Source organism: Danio rerio, chromosome 3 (assembly GCF_049306965.1).
Source record: "Danio rerio strain Tuebingen ecotype United States chromosome 3, GRCz12tu, whole genome shotgun sequence".
Taxonomy (NCBI): domain Eukaryota; kingdom Metazoa; phylum Chordata; class Actinopteri; order Cypriniformes; family Danionidae; genus Danio; species Danio rerio.
The window spans coordinates 7,755,427-7,777,500 of NC_133178.1; the positions used below are offsets into that span (position 1 = coordinate 7,755,427).

Here is a 22,074-nt window from a genome sequence, read left to right on the forward strand (position 1 = left end):
ATCCTCCAAATCCTCGATTTGATTACATTTTCGATTCTAAAGGCACGATTCGATTCGGTTTTCGATTATGAATAATTAATTAATGACCAATTAATTATTTGTTGCCTACCGTTTAAACTACCTGACCTGCATGGTCTTTGTTTTACCCATAAACAAATCATACAGTAAATGAATAAAGCCAAGTTACACACATAATTACCACCTGTCAATCACTTTTTTCTTGTGAATAGGCAGTGATCTGTGTCGTTATAATGGCGTCGGTAAAAAAGTCGCACAACCAACAGGAACCAGCCAACAGTATCTGAGGTGTGCGCTAAAATGACTAAGTACAAGTGAGTGAAAGATTGAAGCAGTCCTCTGACTGCCTGGACCTGCTGTCTCGAGCGCATGGCTGTGAGTGCGTCTGTGTCTGTGTGGTCACGTGATGTGCATTTTCAGAGGCAGAGAGGAAGGAGGGCTGCTCAGAAATGCTACACGCCACTGTGGATGTCAAATCGTTGTCTTTCTAAAATACCATTTAAAAACAAAGACAGTGTAAACAGGGCCCGAGTGTGTACTTTTCGCGAGTGGATTTGCAACGGGGGCGGGCAGAGGATCGCGATGCCGGTGTTGTCTATCGGACAAACCGTACGTAATACGTACATAGCAGAGCTTGCAAAACTGTGTTTTTTTTGTCGACAACACGAACGTTGTCAACATAACTCACTGGAAATCCAAAATGCTTCCACACCGGCAACTTCATTGAAAGAGGAGAGGGTTTAAGCTCTGTCGACGGGTCTCCTGCTTCTGCAGTTTAACAAGCACTTCAACAAGCCTGTTATTTTCCCGCTTGGCAAGCCAAGCTGACGTGACATGGGGGCGTGGCAGCATCGACGATTCTATTTTTTGATTCGATAATCGAAATTGAGCATAAATTTCGATCGATTACGATTAAAAATTGAAATCGTGACACCCCTACTTTGGTGAGTTTAGTTGGCTACACTAACAACGAAAGACAAACAAATTTATAAACATTCATTAAACATTCATGTAAATCATATAATGCATTTATAAAGTTGTCATCCCTATAAACAAAATGGTTACATCAAAAAATTGTAAAGCAATGCTGCATGAAGCAACAGTTAGAAATAATAATAATTATATATATATATATATATATATATATATATATATATATATATATATATATATATATATATATTCTTGTCATTTTTTAAGAAAATTATTGTGTATATCAAGGTGACATTTTAAGTAACTGCTTTCTTATTATGTATTTTCACATGAAATTATTACTCTAGTCATTATTGCTTTTATTACAAATACATTATTAATAATAATTAATAATAATTATTATTATTAGAGTGATTTCTGAAGGATCATGTAACTGAAGTTTGGAGTAATGAAGTTGAAATATCATCTTTAAAATCTCTGGAATAAATGATTAAATTAAATGATAAGCTACTTTTGAACAGTTGTTTTATAGTGCAATAACATTTCACAGTTTTACAAAATGTGCTGTATTTATGATGAAATAAATGCATCCTTGGTGAGCAGGAGAAGCTTAATTTAAAACATTTAAAAATCATGACCCCGAACTTATACACACACACACACACACACACACACACACACACACACACACACACACACACACACACACACACACACACACACACACTGTTGAAGTCAGAATTATTAATAATTCATAGCTCCCCTTTGAATTTGTTTTTCTTTTTTAAATATTTTCCAAATGATGTTTAACAGAGCAACAAAATTTTTACAGTATGTCTGATAATATTTTTTCTTCTGGAAAAAGTCTTATTTGTTTTATTTTGGCTAGAATAAAAGCAGTTTTTAATTTTTAAAGACAATTTAAAGGTCAATATTGTTAGCCCCTTTAAGCTATATTTTTCTCGATAGTCTGCAGAACAAACCATCATTAATAACTTGCCTAATTACTCTAACCTGCTTAGTTAACCTAATTAACCTAGTTAAGCCTTTAAATGTCACTTTAAGCTGTATAGAAGTGTCTTGAAAAATATTTAGTCAAATATTATTTACTGTCATCATGGCAAAGATAAAATAAATCAGCTATTATTAATGATTTATTAAAACTAATATGTTTAGAAATGTGTTGTATTTTTAAACTGGGAATTCTATAATGTTTAGAAATCTTTCTTTTCTGTTAAACAGAAATTCAAGAAAAAATAAACATGGGGCTAATAATTCAGGGGGATGTTATAATATGCTACAATATAGAAAAGAAAAAAGAAAAAATATATATATTCATTCATTCATTTTCTTGTCGGCTTAGTCCCTTTTTTATTCTGGGGTCGCCACAGCGGAATGAACTGCCAACTTATCCAGCAAGTTTTTACGCAGCGGATGCCCTTCCAGCCACAACCCATCTCTGGAAAACACCCACACACATTCACACACACACTCCTACATTATGGACAAATTAGCCTACCCAATTCACCTGTGTGTGTTTGTGTGTGTGTGTGTGTGTGTGTGTATATGTATATATATATATATATATATATATATATATATATATATATATATATATATATATATATATATATATATATAGTTTAAGTAATAAATTTGTTACTTAATCCAGATTTCTCATGCTGAATACACTGTACGCACTTTAACTAAACTTGACACTGATTAAAAAAGCAACTGGATAAAAATGTTCAGAATGTTATTCTATATAATGTACAAGTTTTTTTTTTTTGCTTTTATACATGGTCCTGACTCTATATTTTCTATTTGATTTGATACATTTATCTTAGATTGTGTCAAAAATATTCAGTACCATAACTAAAAAAGGCAAAACCTGGAATAAGACGCCTTGTGCTCAATAGAGATTATTTTGAAATGTTACAGTTGATTTGTTAGCTTTATCTCAAAATGTATCAGAGCTGGACTTAAGTGTATATAATGTTAAACAAGGAAAATGTGGTTTCAGTACCATTAATAAAAACAATAAAGCTAAAAAAAAACCCCACTGTGCATTATAGAGGATAATATTCTGAATATGGTACATCTAATTTAATAACTTTATCCCAGTGTTGTCATTTATTGATACATTTAAATAATAATTACATTTAAATATTGAATACAGTTAGCACTAATTCCAAAAAGTCTTACGCAACAGCAGAGATGTTTTTCTAAACATGTTGGCACTGGTGTTATTGTATATGTATATTTATTTTCTAGAAATGCTCCTTCCCAGGAAGCAAAGAATTCTGGTTCAGATTTGGCATAAAGCTGGCACACCAAGCATTTTTCCAGCACTGGCATACAGCATGAGGACCAAACATGTAAGTTTCATTTATATTCATCCACTTTTAGAATACATTTAAATTATTTTTTAGTAAATTAAAACTTCTAACAAACAGGTCGCTTTGAGAAGACATGCCAATAGCACGCTTTATGGGTTTATCAAATTCATTGCAGTCGTGACACAACAACACATCTGGCCCAGTTCAGGTACAGTTATGGGTTGTTACCTTGTCTGAGACATGGCCCAGGTATGGTTCATGTTTGGCCCTTGTATTGAAGCCAGACTTGGTCCAATCATGTACCGTAATTTACTGTGGCATGTGGGCAAAGCAAAAGCTGATTGTGTGGGCCAGCCAGATCTAGACCAAAGAAATTTTGCTATGTATGTTGTGGAACAAAGGGAGTATATATCGATGTTTATCTGACATAGTTGGGCTCAAATGTAACAACCACAAAATAAATTGAATTGGTTTGAAACTTACTTTACCGCCGTCATTTAGGCCAGTGGTTCTCAATATGGGGGTCAGGACCCCTTGAGGGGTCGCGGAACAATGAAGGAGGGGTCGCCTGGTGATTTCCAAAAATCTACTTATTATTATTAGGCCATAAGAATTACCATATTTTATCCATAACCAACTGAAGAGAAAAAAACAGTCGTTTATAGTTACTATAGTAGCTTATTTACTTGTTCTATTGGATTGCGACCCCTGGGGTAAATACATTATATTAAAGACAGCAATAGCGTCAGATGCAGCAGATTGATTTTATAACACCAGGTTAAACTTTCTGGCCCATTTACAGCACTGACATACATTAAAAAAATTAAACGAAGAATAGACTTTGGTCTATTGGTGTGTGTGTGTGTGTGTGTGTGCCCCATTGCATGCAAGTTTTCTGTATTTATAATCACCTCAGAGGATATTGGGGGTCGCGAGTCACTGGCATTGTTATTTTAGGGGTCGCGTGCTGAAAAGTTTGGGAACCCCTGATTTGGGCAATATTATAGTGGCTCAAGAGATCCAAATGTCATCTTTAAAACATCACTGGCAACAACACAACACAAAAAATGTATAAAATAAACACAAAGTATGAATAATCATGTTAAATAACCAATTAGAATGTTTTGTATTATATATTGTTATTCCAAATAAACTTAATGTTAAAACAAAGCAGAGATAAATAAACGTGTCTTACTTTGAAGTCAGTTGAGTCTGATGGTCAATCTGCAGAAATCTCTGTGAATGAACTCTATTTAACAACCTTTCAGCCGTCAAACAGAAACAAACAGAAACATCCTCTTTACTGGAATATTACACAATCAGTGTCTGGGGCAGAGTTTAACACAGACTGGAACTGAAACACATTTACAGACTATGTCCTATAGGGTACATTCACTATATCACTGGCTAAGAGTTTGGCAAATGGAACAGTACAAACAGTGGCACCATAAAAAGTATGCCAGCCATGTCTTATTTTAATGTTTTTACCGGAAGAGCTTGTTTTTGACTTTGCTGCGGATATAAAAAGAGAGAAAGATCTAGATATTTAGACTGGGGGTGTGCAAAATATTTAAAGGCTTTCTATACCCTCTCTTACTCTTACCACCCTCCATATATTTCTCTCTTCCTTCCTTCAGGATACTCTGCCTTATACACTCTGTAATGAAGAAAACTAGCTTTACTGCACATGTAAGCCAGTGATATGGTAAAAATTGTCCCGCATATAAACCCCTACATTTTTTCGAAGGACATCCTGGGATTTTTAATGACCACAGAGTCAGGACCTCGGTTTGACGTCTCTTTGAAAGACAGCACTCACTGAGCAGTATAGAGTCCTCTTGAATATACTGGGGTGTTAGGACCCACACAGACTGCAGGTTGAGGGCCTCCTGCTGGTCTCACTAACACCACTTCTGGCACCAACCTAGCTTTCCCATGTGGTCTCCCATTCAGGTGCTTAACAGGCGCAGCCCTGCTTAGCTTCAGCCGGTGACTATGTGAGAGTTGCAGAGAGCTAGCTGCCAGCATCTAGGTTAGCATTTAGAAAATCTGCTGGCATGTCTTCTTTAATCCAAATTTTATGCAAGAGTTGATGCAATCGCTGATGAATTTGTAGATCTCAGCAGGGATACAATCAAGACTAGTAGCTTTTTTGTTCTTCGTCGCTGTTTTGACCACCTCCAGTAACAGTGTTCTGGCAAGTAAGTCATCAAAGGGCAAGTTAGGGATAAGAGTATTTAATACTTTTACTGCAAAAACAATTTTATTAAAGTTTCCAAACATTTGCTGAAGTATTTGATCTTTAGAGTTTCCTCACCACTGACAAAATAATAGGTTACAGTACATCTGTGTACTTCATTTTATGGCATTAGCCGTGAAATTGCAGGGACAAATACACATTCAGAGACATATAATTAATAATTGTGATTCTGGGTATTACTTGTTTTATAGATTTTTTTTCAGAATGAGCAATATACACAGCAGTGAGTAAAACGATACATAGTATACAGTATTTGTAAGGGGAAAAAAGAAAAAAAAGAGAAAAAATAGCAAAAAAAAACTTTAAAAAAACACAAAAAAAAAAACAGCAGTTTGAACTAGCAGTCTAGTTCAAAACAATATTACAATACCACAGTGTGCACCATTAAGGACAAATTGTAGACTTTTGTCAATGCCATTAAATTATTTAAAAAATGTGTATCACTGCCCAATATGGATAGATTAGGCAGGTTCTGATTGTACTTAAAATATCTTTTTGTTTTGTTTTGTTTTGATAGCTCTAATAATGACTGGGTTTTCTTTTACCTTGTCAGGAATTTGGGTTTTCTGGTCAAGTAAGTTGGTCAGAGGATTTCTCTGTTACTAACGTAACCCGCGTTCCCTAAAGAGGGAACGGAGATGTGTGTCTAGATAAGACACTATGGGGAGATCACTAGACGACCAAGCACTCTGAAGAGTAAGCAAACTGGCCAATGTCAGTTGTTAGAGCTTTGCTCCGCATGTGCCAGTGATTAATCAGTGATTAATCATTAGAGAATGATTTCATGAATTTTTTCAGTAATAAAATAGAAGGCTTTAGACAGAAAATAGGAGATGCCAAACTTTCTGCACCGGCTTATACTCCAAATCCTGTAAATATTTCATTAAATCATAATAATAACCTACACTGCTTCAAAATCATAGAACATGAAGAGTTAGTAAAAATTATAAATAGCTCTAAACCAGCTACGTGTATGCTGGACTCAATTCCAACAAAATTACTGAAAGAGCTGCTACCTGCTATAGGAGAACCTCTTCTTAACATTATCAACTCTTCTTTATCTATAGGCCATGTTCCAAACTCTTACAAGCTAGCTGTTATTAAGCCTATTATTAAGAAACCGCAACTAGACACCAACAACTTAGCTAACTATAGGCCTATTTCTAATCTTCCATTTATGTCTAAAATACTAGAAAAAGTTGTTTCCACTCAATTATGCTCTTATCTGCAGACGAACAATATTTTTGAAGTGTTTCAGTCAGGTTTCAGGGCTCACCACAGTACAGAAACCGCCTTAGTGAAAATAACCAACGATTTACTCTTAGCTGCTGACCGAGGGTGCGTCTCGCTATTAGTTTTACTCGATCTTAGTGCGGCATTTGATACCATTGACCACAATATCCTCATAAATCGCTTAAAGTCTACAGGTGTCCAGGGACAGGCTCTACAATGGTTTAAGTCATATTTAACTGACCGCTACCAGTTTGTGAATCTTAATGGACAGCCTTCACAAATCTACGCTAATTATTCTCTTTATTCTCTATTTTCACCTGGGGATACTCATCCCGAGGTCCTCAGATTATGCGGAGTCACTGATTGGATCCAAGACCAGCGACGTGATGATCCCAAGGATTCCATATCCGGGACCAGGCCATATCCTGAGCTGCTGCTGCGCTGATGGTCGTGGGGAGTGGAGAACATGTGTCTGATTCCAGCGACGCTCCAGGGACAGACGAGTCTTCATTGAGGCCATCTTCCAGCATAAACCACGACGAATGAAGTTATGCACAAGACTTTTGGCCAGCGGAGAAATTAAAATGGTCGTGCCCAACTGAGTCTGGCTCTCTCAAGGTTTTTTTTCTTCACTCCCATCAGGTGAAGTTTTTTTTCCCTCTCCGCTGTCGCCACTGCCTCGCATGGTTCAGGATTGGTAGAGCTACGCATCGATGAATTTGCTCTTCAGTGTTTGAACTCTCAGTAATGATTAAATCACACTGAACTGAGCTAAACTGAACTGAACTGAACTTAAACACTAAAACCTGAACCACATTGTTCCAGTTACTGAACCACACTGTTCCAGTTATTATGACCATTTATGTGAAGCTGCTTTGACACAATCTACATTGTAAAAGCGCTATACAAATAAAGCTGAATTGAATTGAATTGAGAGAATATAACTGGTACACACCGAGCGAGTGGTTACACTTTAGCCACTGAAGAACCGATCACTCAGCTATCTGCTGAAGACCCAGCTGCTGTGGCATCAGAGACGCTTGTCTCCATTCCCTCTTCAAGGAATGCGGGTTACATTAGTAAACGAGATGTTCCCCTACAGTGGGTTTTTAAAAATGACCTTTCCTCCAGTGTAACACAGCTCCAAGTGGAAGAAAATATCCAGCTTAGGTTTAAATCTAAAGGTGCACCTTGTTTAAAACTATTGAATCTTTAGCAAAATATTTCACTCAGAGTCGAATAAACGAATCAAGTTGGGTTGGGATATTTTGTTTGATCGCATCGACGTCGATGCGATACATCACCAAATATGTACTTACAGTTACATTTAAATGTGCACATGCTTTCCCTCCACACACTAGCGGAGGCGCGGAGGATCACGGGACTGATCATGACTCAAAGATGACGATCGCTGACAGATAGAGATTCGGCTGCGGGCAGGGCCGGAGCAAACTGAACTGGCGCTTTAGGCATAAGATAATCATGCCGTTTTTAAACCGAAAGTGAAAACGAGAGACAGGGGTGTGATTGCTTGCATGACAGCAAGAACCGGGGCGGTGGGGGGGTATTGTCATGGAAAAAAGTGAGAAGATGTCGCGAACGCCACCCCCTCTGCCACTCTAGGTTGCTGCCTGGGTCGCTTATATGGACGCGCCGGCCCTGTCTGTGGGGAATAAAGCATTAAAGTTCATTTTCACAACAACACCACAGTATTGACCTTATTCTCCGCAAACAAGTGGGCGCTGCCATTTGAATCTTTTTGGCACGAGACTTCCGGTCTCATTCACTTCCATTCATTTTTAGACATTAAAAACTGCTCGTTTCGCTGTTTGATGTTGCAAACTGATATTTCCTTGTTATATTATTCGACTTGGTCTGTATAGTCATGCAAACATTTGTTTGTAGAGCAAGTAGTTTGACCGTTTTTTGCCGTTTATTATTCCTTGTCATTTCTCCCATAGTCGATTGAAACGGAAGTTCTAAGACAATCGCGAAAACAGGCGCACTTCCGCATTTTAAAATAAGGTCAATAGCACTGTCAACCAATCGCAACAGATGTGGTCATTGGACCAATCATTGCAGATTAGCTTCGCGCTAAGGAGGGGTTTGGAAACAAATGAATTCCTAAACGAATCATATGAGAGATGCTGGGATAATGAGGTAAAAGTAAATGCATATTATAAGACAATGAAAGTGTGTTTTGACCTTGAACGCGCATCAGCCTGTTGTTGGAGACCCCTAAAACCAAAATATGACCTTTTAAAGCAAAATAGTGCCTCTTTCAATTCTACGTACATTCCAGGTAAAGGTGCAAAACACAAACAGGACAAAGCAGTGAAAGGTTGGGTCTTCCTCCTCCGTGGGCAGCGCTTGCTGGTTCACCATCTGGTCTCTAAATGGGGAGGTAAGCACCTTGGGCACATAGACAGGCTGGGGTCTCAGGATAACGTGAGAGTAGGCTGGCTCGAACTCCAGGCAAGATTTGCTGACTGAACATGTCTCCAAATCCCAGACCCTCTTGATCAATGCCAACGTGACCAGCAGCGCTCTATTAATGGACAGAATTTTTACAGATACTGAGTCGAGTGGTTCGAATGGATCTCTCTGCAGTCCCATCAAGACTACAGAGAGATCCCAAGAGGGCATGAGAGGGGGGCGGGATGGATTCATTCGCCGCACAGCTCTAATGAACCGGATTTTTTGATTATGCTTCCCGAGTGTGCTGCCATTCATCGCATCATGTTGAGGGGAGATGGCTGCAACTTAAACCTTCAGTGTGGAGGGCAACAACCCTGATGGGTCCCTCTATGAAGTGCAAACGAGTCCGAAAGAACGCTGTTAGTTAATACTGCAGCTTTAGTTGATGTATAGAGAAATCTAATCCATTTTATACATTTTTAGCCCACACCTAATCTACACATATAACTCCACTCTATCGAATGGTTTTTCAGCATCCACTGCTACAAAGATTCCAGGTATAAGATTATAATCAAGGTGGCATATTATATTAAACAATCTTCCAGTATTGCAGTAAAAGTTGCAGCCTTTTATAAACCCAGTCTGATCTGGGTCTACGATGTCCAGGATTATTTGCAAGGACCTTTAAGTCTACATTTAGCAAACTGATTGGTCTGTAAGAGCTGCATTCCCCTGGATCCTTTTTAGTGTGTTACAATAATATTAACCATATTCATATAATTAGGGAGTTTGGATACATGAAAAGAGGTATTGACCGCCTTCTAGAGGTATAGGCCTATTTAGCCTATATATCCCATATCCCAGGGCACTTCTCGAGAAAGAGTAGGGGTGTAACCCCGGTGTCCTGGATAAACTCCCTCCTTACGATCATGGCCTCATAATCATCCCCTTCCACCGAATTGACTGTATCATTGTCTCTCCACTCCACCAATAGCTGGTGTGTGGTAAACGCACTGGCGCCGTTGTCCTGTGGCAGCCGTCGCATCATCCAAGTGGATGCTGCACACTGGTGGTGGTGTGGAGAGACCCCCCCTCATGATTGTGAAGCGCTTTGGGTGTATGGATATACACAATAAATGCGCTATATAAACACATTACATTACATATTTTATAGTTCATAATCTTAAAAAAATCCACCGGGTTCCCATCAGGCCCTGGAGATTTTCCCGATTGTAACGATTTTGTTGAAGTTTTAATTTCCAATAGGGTGATGGGAGCTTCTAAGAGTTCTTTTTGTATGTTATTCATTTTAAGAATACAAAGATTTTTGAATGGGTGACGCAGTGGCGCAGTAGGTAGTGCTGCCGCCTCACAGCAAGAAGGTCGCTGGTTCGATCCTCGGCTCAGTTGGCGTTTCTGTGTGGAGTTTGCGTGGGTTTCCTCTGGGTACTCCGGTTTCCCCCACAGACCAAAGACATGCGGTACAGGTGAATTGGGTAGGCTAAATCACTCCGTAGTGAGCGTGTGTGTGTGTGATTATTTGTGGATGTTTCCCAGAGATGGTTTGCGGCTGGAAGGGCATCTGCTGCGTAACAACCTGCTGGATAAGTTGGCGGTTCATTCCGCTGTGGTGACCCCAGATTAATAAAGGGACTAAGCCGACAAGAAAATGAATGAATGAATGAAGATGTTTGAATAAGGAATTTTCTGATTTACTTTGAGTATTTATATCTGATTTATATAATGGTTCATAATATTGTCTAAATGTCTCACTTAGTTTCTGTTATTCTGCATACCAAGGGATCCCTAATTGCTGAGATGTGTCCTTTTATGGATATCTTCATAACTAATCTAGCAGGAAACCGATTGAGAGTGTTACTCATTTGAAAATATCTTTGCCTTGCAAAAAATATATCATTATCTGCTTTCCTGGTGAATAGTTGATTTAGGATATTTAGGTTCAGCAAAGAGTTGAGCTGATTTCGAGGAATGAAACTCTCTTTCTATTGTGTTATTTCTCTTTTCAAGTTTCATTTGCTAGTATAGTAGTTCCTTTTTCTTCATACTTGTGTAAGCGATTATCATTCCTCTCTAAAAAGCCTTGTAAGCTTCCCGTAATGTTCTAGGTTACATTCTGTTTATATCGTTACTTTAAAAATGTGCCACTGTCCGCTCTTAAATATTCAACAAATTTTCTATCTAGGAGATGGAAGTGGTTAAGTTTCCATATCCACGATTGATAATTAGCTCGTGGTAGCGACATAGTATTGATTCCAGGTACATAATCTTATAGAGTTATGGGGCCTCATCAGATTTCTCAGCCAAACTTACCATCTTTTTAAAAAAATTACAAATATTTATTATGGTAATTGCAAACAATGTACATGGGCTTGATTTAACCAAGCACATTAAATGTAGTAATGTTCAACTGTGTTAGATTAAATTCAGCCCAAATAAATAGTTTGCAACCACTTACAAAATTAGTAAATCCAATGAATAATTTTTTTTTTACAGTATCTTTAATGACTGAATTTAATGGTCAAGAAATGAACATTAACACATGCAAGGTTGAAAGAACAAGTACATTTTATTTGACATTCAACATTTTGGATGTGTACATTTAAGGGTTACAGTCATTCATCAAGGATGCATCAGGAATTATTTGAATGCATTTATAACAAGAACAACCAGAGACTGGCTAAATTGTTGATACTATTAAACATTGATGTACATCATGAGACTTTCTGGAATACTTTATTCTGATTGGTCAATCACAGCAGTAAGTCATTCACTCCCACATATGAACCAATTAGTGTAGGTTTCGTCCAGCTGAATTTCCATCAGAATTGTTCTTTCTGCAAGCTTTGCATTTAATTAAAGACTCAGTAAACTATTACAGATCAGACCGATGTTTAGTGACTAACTTGTGGCAAACAGCCGTGTAATCATTTGGAAAACTGACATCCTTTGTGTTGGGCTTAATTCTGCAACAACCAGTTGGATGTACGTTATCCTTTACTTACACAGAGGGTTTCAAAGCAAAAGGAACGGTAAAAGAGATGCAAATATTTCTGAGAGTGCAAATCCAGACCCCTCTTCGATTGCAATCCCTGCAGCAGTTTCTGCAATCGCAGTCTCAGCTGCACCTTCTACAACCGCAGTCTCAGCTGCACCTTCTACAGCCGCAGTCTCAGCTGCACCCTCTTCAACTGCAGTCTCAGCAGCACTTTCCTCGAATGCAGTCTCACCTCCTTCTTCTATTTGAGCTTCATCTGCGCCTTCCTCTACTGCACTCTCATCTTCACCTCCATTGCCCCAAGTCTCGGCTGTATCTTCCTGTATTTCCAACACTTGTCTTCCGTTTCTGAATGTTTTATTTACTCTAAGAGGTTTGTTCCGCTCCATGTTTTCTAAGTGTGAAGAAATATCTTTCGATTGTTCAAAGTGAACCGGCTTGTTATTGTTGTCAATATCAGCCACAATGTAATCATTTCTTGGATTGACTTCTAGGCCATTTCCTTCACTATAACTGACATCATACATTTTAATTTTTGTGTTACTTCTAAAAAGTTCCTTCACGTTTGATGAATATCTTTTATCTGTAATATGAATGGGGTAGTCTCTTGAGAACCTGATTTTATTGAACTCGTTTTTTGACCAGAAGGTCTGTCTTGGTGGCATATAATTCCTATAGTTAGATGACTCTGTCCACACGTTTTTCCAAAAGCCACTAGATGGATTGCGAGGAATATGAGGTAATACATGTCTCTTGATAAAAAGATCAGGTGATGCACGCCTGGATCTGGTGTGAAATTTCATGCAAATACACAACAAATCTGAATGTGTACTAACAGAGTTTATGGCAATGTCTGAATAAGATCCTTCAGGAAAATGTTGGTTTGGTTTGTCTTGCTGAAACACCAGAAAACTGCAGTCTTTTTCCACCTAAACAGATAAGTGCAGTAGTTAGTAATGAAGTAATCTACAGTACTACATTTATATCCTGTATTTTTATTGCGTATACACCCAAATCGCTTTACAATTGTGTTAGAGGTTTCTCCACACCACCTCCAGTGTGATGGCAGCCACAGGACCACGGCGCCACTGCTTTACCACACACCAGCTGCAGGTGGAGAGGAGAGATAGAGCCAATTCGGTAGATGGGGCCTCAGTTTAACATGCCACTTAAAGGATGGCACTCACTGACAGTATAGTGTCCTCGTCACTATCCACTTGTTAAGTCTGACATTACAAGAAACGACTTACATGTCCAAGCACTATATTATCTAAAATATTACATAGATATTATCCATGCAATGATTTTATAAGTAAGTTTAAGGAAGGTTTTTCACCCTTGTGTTGTTTTTGTAAAATGGAACTATAAACAATTCTTCATTTATTTTTCAGTTGCAGTTACACAAAACAGTTTTGGTCCCAAGTTTCCTTACTACTTTTTGAAGTGTTTTTTAAATTTATCAGTATAACTGAGCAAATGGTTTTATTCACGGATTGCAACTCTAGGTTACTGGAAGTGGACAAAATAACTAAAATTATTATTTTATTTGGAAAGTATCACATCCACAAAACAAAATGTATGCTGACTGTACCAAATTGTAAACTATTTTTCATTGATGTAAAACTTTTTTATGATTCCCTCACTGCTATACAAAGTAATACCAAAGCTATTAAGACATCTCAACTACTGGAAAAAATACTTAATGAACACGATGAATTTTTGTTGTTAATTCCATTGTATTCTGTTTCATGTATAACTATGTACACGCCTGTTTAATCAATTAAAAAAAAAAAAAAAAAAAGCACTATATCAACTGTATGGGGAGGTTCACCAAATAGTAATAATAAACAATTACTAAGCGATGTAATGCTTTTAAAAATCGTATAATATATATATATATATATATATATATATATATATATATATATATATATATATATATATATATATATATATATATATATAGTTGAAGTCAGAATTATTCGCCCCCTTTTGAATTTTTTTTCTTTTGTAAATGTTTCCCAAATGTTTAAGAGAGCAAGGACATTTTCACAGTATGTCTGATAATATTTTTTTTCTGGAGAAAGTCTTATTTGTTTTATTTCGGCTAGAATAAAAACAGTTTTTAATTTTTTAAACATCATTTTAAGTTTAATATTGTTAGCCCCTTTAAGCTATTTTGTTTTCGTTAGTCTACAGAACAAACCATCATTATACAATATCTTGCCTAATTACCCTAACCTGCCTAGTTAACCTAATTAACCTAGTTAAGCTTTTAAATGTCACTTTAAGCTGTATAGAAGTGTCTTGAAAAATATCTAGTCAAATATTAATTACTGTCATCATGGCAAAGATAAAATAAATCAGTTATTAGAAATCAGTTATTAAAACTATTATGTTTAGAAATGTGCTGAAAAAAATCTTCTCTCTGTTAAACAGAAATTAGGGAAAAAATAACCATGGGTCAAATAATTCAGGGGGGCTAATAATTCTGACCTTAACTGTATAACACATTTTACCTACAGTAACACAAACAAACGAAATAAAAATTATAAATACTGTGAAATAAGAAGGTGAAGCTGCAATGCTACACTACATATTTTGAAATAATATGATTTACTATACATGCAATTTAATCTTACCTTCACAGACAGACTCTCCAGATGCCATGTTTCAGGACTGAGTTGCTCATTGTCACTCACTGACAGGCTTACATTGGGACAGGGAAACTTGGGCTGCAGCTGCAATGTTGCGCACAGTTTCCCAGATCCCTCCTGAGGATTGAGATTCAGAGATGAAGGACAGGTGAGGGGCAGTCCCACAGAGAGAGGACACAACGCCCACAACACGTAGAGGAGGAACACAGATGGCATCATTTCAGCTTCAAACTCATCCGCTGTGTGAAATCTCCTCGCCAAGCACCAATATAAAGACCATCTGATCAATAAATAACCATACACTTTCACTTTTGTTTCTACGGGTCATGGACACCAGATAAGATGTGTCAATACTGCTGTTTTCATATGGTCGTTTTACCGTAATTAATACTGTGTTTGATCAGTTAGCAATGTACACAGATACAAGCAGATTTATAACTGTGAGCTATAATCATACCCTTATTAATCACACTGTAACAAGCAAATGGTTTACTTTATTTAAAAAAAAAGATGAGTAAACCTATTCCCTTAATGTTAAAAAGCTATTATTTGACTTTACTAACAAAGAAAAAAAAGGACTTAGTTATTTGACTTTAGGCCTTTAGGCATGTAGACATGGTCAAGATGATCTGCTGCAGTTTAAACTGAGCATCAGAATGGGGAAGAAAAGTGATTTAAGTGACTTTGATTGAGGCATGGTTGCAGACGGGCTGGTCTGAGTATTTCAGAAACTGCTAATCTACTAGGATTTTCAAGCACAACCATCTCTAGGGGTTTACAGAAAATGCTCCAAAAAGCCAACAGTCACTCAAATAACCACTCGTTACAACTGAGGTCTGCAGAAGAGCATCTCTGAATGCACAACATGTCCAACCTTGAGGCGGATGGGCTACAGCAGCAGAAGACCACACTGGGTGCCACTCCTGTCTGCTAAGAACTGGAAACTGAGGCTACAATTCACACAGACTCACCAAAACTGAACAATAGAAGATTGGAGAAACGTTGCCTGGTCTGATAAATCTCAAATTCTGCTGCGACATTCAGATGGTAGAGTCAGAATTTGGCATCAATAACATGAAAGCATGGATCCATCCTACCTTGTATCAATGTTTCAGGCTGGTGGTGGTGGTGTAATGGTGTGGGGGATATTTTCTTGGCACACTTTGGGCTCATTAGTACCAATTGAGCATCGTGTAAACGCCACAGCCTACCTGAGTATTGTTGCTGACCATGTCCATCCCTTTGTGACCACAGTGTACACATCTGATGGCTACTTCCAGCAGGATAACGCACCATGTCATGAAGTGCGAATCATCTCAAACTGGTTTCTTAAACATGACGATGAGTCACCAGAGTCGCCGCCACAGTCACCAGATATAATTCCACTTGACCATCTTCTGGATGTTGTGGAACGGGAGATTCGCATCATGGATATGCAGCCGACAAGTCTGCAGCAACTGCGTGATGCTATCATGTCAATATGGACCGAAATCTCTGAGGAATATTTCCAGTACCTTTTTCCACAAAGGATTAAGGCAGCTCTGAAGGCAAAAGGGGGTCCAACCCGGTACTAGTAAGGTGTACCTAATATTGTGGCCAGTGAGTGAATATAAGCCTAATGTTACATCTATAAGTAATAATTTAATAGTAATACACTTAAAAATGTTTGTCTTGTTTGATGAGTTGTATGCTAAACTAGAAGTATTCCACTGTATTTTATTGTTGTGAGTTCTGAAAATAGCCTCAACACACCTGTTTACTGTAGTAAAAAACACTTTCACAAAAGTGCTTTTTCCATGTATTAAATAAATAAACATTACCTTCCTAATTAAATGGAATAAATATGAATATGTATTTTTGAACCTACAGGATAAATCACCTATTTCACGATCTGAATCAACACTTGATGCTTCAGTTAATCTCAGTTCAGATTTATCAGTTAAAATGAATACATTTACTAACTGCTTCTGTCACTGTGTTTAACCCTTTCTGCCAGACTGTATGCTATAGTTAATGCCACATGAACTGTGATGTGTTTTATATTGGTAGTTCACATTGAAAAATAAATTCAATATGAACAGCAATGCCCATACAAGCAATGTTATTTCAGAAATGAGTGTTTTCTTTTTAATGTATTAACAGAGTACAGAGTACAACACCAATGTCAATGTTGGGACGAATTTACCGTATTTCACTTTCAGGTTAAGCATGATTTACAAGAAAAGAGAGCAATTATTAGCCAGCCCCCATGCATCTGCACACGCTGTTTCTATCTAGCTGTTTAAGATTCGCAATTACAAAGCTCAAGGTCATCCACAAAAAGATCTTGCTGCCATATTAGAGATGCCATGTGTTTCTAAACGTGTTATAATAATCTGAGAAATCAACCTTTACTTGTGCTTTTGAGATGTTGGAGTTGATTGTAGAGCGCCGCAGTGCCGCAGTAGGTAGTGCTGTCGCCTCACAGCAAGAAGGTCGCTGGTTCGAGCCTTCGGAAAAATGGCATTTCTGTGTGGAGTTTGCATGTTCTCCTCGTAGCGTTGGTTTCCTCCTGGTGCTCCGGTTTCCCCCACGGTCCAAAGACATACGGTACAGGTGAATTGGGTAGGCTAAATTGTCCGTAGTGTCTGTGTGTGAATGAGTGTGTATGGATGTTTCCCAGAGATGGGTTGCAGCTGGAAGGGCATCCACTGTGGCGACCATGGGTTAAAAAAGGGACTAAGCTGAAAAGAAAATGAATGAGTTGATTGTACTAAAATAACATCCTTTAAGTTTCAGAGCTGAAAACGTTCTTGTTACTGAAACAGCAGCTTTCATTGACAGAAGCTCCACAAAGCGGCAAACCTTGGAATGTTTATATCTATGACATCATATGTAGAATAAACTCCTCCACTCAGAAATATCAATACCAGATGATGTAGCTTATGTTGCTGAGGGGATACTATAGATCATAAGCATAGACTGTAAAATATATGGGCGCAGTATCCGTGACGTCACCCATAGGTTTCTAAAGAGCGCAAAAGAAGCCACAAGTAGGCGCGGCCAACCGTCGCCATTTTGTTTGCACGTCATCGCACTCACGGCAGGATACCAAACAAGGGCAAAGAGGCGGAGAGTAAGCGGAGCTCCAGACACCTGCTGGCATTTTGCTTGGACCTGGTTCAGACACACTTTACTTTGGGAGAACGCTTAATACTTTATCACCTGTGACTCGTTTGTATTCTGACCACTTGTGCTTGGTTGTATACTATATCAATAAAGTGTTTAGACCAGGAGTTATCAAACTTGTTCCTGGAGGGCCGGTGTCCTGCAGATTTTTAGCTCCAACCCTAATCAAACACACCTGAACCAGCTAATCAAGGTCTTACTAGGTATACGTGAAACACCCAGGCAGGTGTGTTGAGGCAAGTTGGAGCTAAACACTGAAGGGTCACCGGGCCTCCAGAACCAGGATTGGTGACCCCTGGTTTAAACTTTTTTAAAACACTGCTGTAAGCCATTAAACATTGTTCTTATGATGTTTTTCAACAGGAGGAAAACGCGAAGTACTTCCAAACACATCAGATCATAGTCTGTGTTAGGTAATGTAAAACGATTGATGAAATCCAGCAGAACACTGTATGACAACGCTTCAGATGAATGTTCTAGAGCCTACAGCTAATCAATCCGTCAGATTCTGGAGTGCATTACAGCTCTAAATATAAATGATAAATGATCTTAAATAAATCAAATACATGTATAGAGATGGTATATAAGTGTATAACTTATATCACATGGGAAACGGAGGCCACGTGTATGGTTTGTGAGCACAAATAAGTGCACTCAGCATGCCATGCCATCTAATAATTGTAGGAAACAAGTCCAAAAGGCAATTGACTGTGTAAAGCCACATAAAACAACACAGAAATAGGATAAATATGCCGAGTTCAGTGGCTAATCTGCAGGATTCAGCTGAGGTGACGTGACGGCGACCATTGAGACCTAGCTGTCACTCAAGTGACCACGCCCTTAATTATGCAAACTTAATATAACTTAATATAAAGGAAACGGATGAGTTATAACAAAATTCACCCCCTCACAGTTGTCATGAAGGGTGATATTAGCTGTATTAACCAAAATCTATTTTTGTAGCAGGCTGTAAACACCTGTTTTTCTGCTGTAAAGTTGGTCATTCTAACAGTGGGCTCAATTGAAATTTGCTCTGTTTTGGAGCCAGGAGCGGCCAGGACTAGCGGAATTTCGGATGAATTGCAGTTTTAGTTACTTCCGTATTGGCTTCCTGAGGGAGAGCGGGAGGTTGCCGCTTGATCATAAGTCTGAAATAGAGGTCTGCATTCCCGCGGCTGTCCCGCGGGAGCCGCAGGACCCGACCAGATTTCTACGGCGCGGGTATAAATTTCCGAATAAATCACGGGAGCGGTCGGTAACGGATGTAATTTGGGACGGGAGCGGGCTGCCTAGCAATATCGCTCCCGACTCCCGAGTGAGCACGCGTATGTATGTGTGTAAATGAAATAGCGCGATGCTGTGTTTAGCTTGTTTGTTGCAGTGTGTGTGTGTGTGTGTGTGTGTGTGTATGTATGTATGTGTATGTATGCGCACGCGCAAATGAGGTGTGTGTGTGTGTGTGTGTGTGCGTGCGCGCGCGTGTGTGTGTGTGTGTGTGTGTGTGTGCGCGAATGAGAGATAGAGAGCTTTGCCTCATTGCCTTGGTGCTTATGAGTGTGTGTTAGAGGGCGCGCGCGCGAATGAGAGAGAAAGCTTTATCTGTGTGTGTGTGTGTGTGTGTGTGTGTGTGTGTGTGTGCTTGGTGCTGTGCGTGTGTTTATACAGACAGCTTGTTATAGGCTGTCTGGACTGTATAACTGGGTGATTTTTTGGTTTTGTTCTCCCCCCGCTCTTTAGCGGGATCGGGCGCGGCAGATAGAAAACGGGGCGGGGCGGGCAGCGGGATATCAAGTGCTTAATATAAGCGGGAGCGGTCGGGTTCCGGCTAAAACCTGGCGAGTGCGGGCGGGAGCGGGATTCAAAATTTTGTCCCGCGCAGATCTCTATTCTCAAACTCAACTCCTGGAGAGCCGCCGCTCTGCACTGTTTTGCTCCAACCCTGATCAAACACAGCTGATCCAAATAATGAAGGTGTTTTGAACTGCAGGCTTTGCGTGGTGCGGTTGCAAGCATGGCTATATTTATTTATGTATGTATGTTTGTATGTATGTATGTATGTATGTATGTATGTATGTATGTATTCATTCATTCATTCATTCATTCATTTATTTATTTATTTATTTATTTATTTATTTATTTATTTCCATTGTTTAGCCAGGAGATCACATTGAGACAGTACTGTCTCTTCTTCCAGTGAGACCTGGTCAAGGTGGCAGGCAGCAGACGATATTAATCGTCTTCTTGCAGACGTGGCTGTTGCCAACTACAGACCTAAGTCAGTCTTTAAAGGGCCATGAAAGGGAAGGTGCATAAAAATTTGCATAAAAATGGGAGTGTCGGTTTGGGCACGCGCTGATTTTCACAAAGGACACACAGAACACACAGACGCAGGGCAGAAAGACTGTGACTGTGTTTACATGGACATCAGTAATCAAACTATTTGACAAATTATTAAATGGTGGACTTTAACAGCAGATTGGCTCTTTTGTTCAGAAATTTCATTCAGCCCCTAATGACAAACGAGATATTTGATTCGAGGAATTGCTGGAAGCTTGTATTTTTAATGCAATGTTTGATACCGCACAGCAAATGAGAGATAAAACTCTCTGCATTTCTCGGTAACTTGGATGCACTCGGTAGGTAGAATCAGAAAGCCGAGTTATTTCTGTTACAAAATGCAGCGGAAATCCTACTCGACCGTAGGTTTGATTGCAGTGTTTACATGTTTGCACTCGGAGAGCAGCATTTACAGCAGATTTTTCAGTCCGTAATATTGTAGTGATATTAATGTACTGTAAACTTTAGTAACTTGGAAATCATTTGACTAAGGTCCGTCTTTAAACACTAAAAGAGTACTGCTGATGATACGAACTAACTTTACCATCTGAATAAACAAACAAAGACCACTGGTTACTTACTTAGCAAATCTGTAGAGACAGGACAATCAACAGCAACTGGAGCTGCATCTTTATTTAAAGGAGAAGAGCGGCTAATCCGGATTTCACCATTTCCAGATGAGAAAAGCTCTCAGGTAAACAATGTTCCTCAGACACGTATTTATCATCACATGCACTGTAATCCACAAGAGTCCAGCTGCGCTCTCATGGAGGGAAAATGAAAACAAAAAACCTTGCAGCAAATTATAAAAGCAACACTGACAACCTGTACCTCCAAACAATTCTTCTTCTCCCGCTTGTTTTGGCAACACAACGTGGCGTCTCTCTGCCGTCTGAACACTGTATCAAGTACAAACAGTCTTTGGAGCTAGCATGCATATTAATAAAGTTGCACTGCATACACAATAGAGTGCGCTGATTGGTTTGAACAAAGTCTTACTCATGAATGAATGCAGCACACTCAGTGAAGTCACGATGCACTCACATGTACAGACAGCCAGTCTACATGCTGAAATACACACAAGTACCAAATCACGCAGCTTCAAAAATTCGTTTCAAATCGGAAGAGCGGATATGCTCGAAATAACGCAAGAACTACCAATTTTTACTTTTTAGTGAAATATATATGCATCAAACTTGCATTTTCACGTGTTTTAATTTAATTAATAAACAAAAGCAGGCTCGCCTCTATGGTTGGCAGCAAGTCAGCCAGATACCCAGTTTGTTTCAGCGTGCGCGCGAAAGAACATTCCCTTACATGATATCGCTCGGGTCCTGCTCTCAACATATAAATAAATTCATGCACATGTTAGAATAAAGGCCTGCACTTTACACTAATTGAAAATGTATCTAAAAAAATTGGGCTCGAAAATGTGTTACCTCGTCAGAGGATGTTTATTAATTTTTAATGCCCTTAATTTTGACTAATTTCATTAACCACCTTTTACAACCCCGCGGACAACCTGCTATCAAAATCATCAGTTCTGAGCTCTTGACAGAGTCAACCACCTCTAAATGTTGGCAGTGATTTTTTGCTCAAACACTGTAATCAGTTTCTCTGTGGACGCTGTCTTTATCTCCTCACACACACACACAAACACACACACTCACACTTCTAACTGTTGACATTTCACTG

General features: G+C 38.7%; 2 protein-coding genes across 5 annotated transcripts in view; both read right to left on the bottom strand.

Moving 5' to 3' along the window:
* Nucleotides 1-22,074, bottom strand: part of LOC101883776 (uncharacterized) — a 191,970-nt gene that overhangs the window by 7,125 nt on the left and 162,771 nt on the right. Inside the window, exons 1-2 of one of the 4 annotated variants that reach the window (XM_073944113.1) lie at nucleotides 4,486-4,646; nucleotides 4,202-4,334 (exon numbers count right to left, since the gene is read on the bottom strand). The exons of 2 other annotated variants lie outside the window; for them this stretch is intronic. The gene's annotated coding sequence lies outside the window, so the exon portion shown is untranslated. Of the gene's footprint in view, nucleotides 1-4,201; nucleotides 4,335-4,485; nucleotides 6,059-22,074 lie in introns of those variants that run through there. One more of the 4 variants, XM_009299174.5, reaches the window with a different exon arrangement.
* LOC141381128 (uncharacterized) lies at nucleotides 12,100-15,164 on the bottom strand. Its single transcript, XM_073944114.1, has 2 exons — nucleotides 14,860-15,164; nucleotides 12,100-13,146 (listed from the first exon to the last, which is right to left on the bottom strand). The coding sequence occupies exons 1-2, from the start codon at nucleotides 15,091-15,093 to the stop codon at nucleotides 12,235-12,237; spliced, it is 1,146 nt and encodes a 381-aa protein (XP_073800215.1). The 5' UTR covers nucleotides 15,094-15,164; the 3' UTR covers nucleotides 12,100-12,234.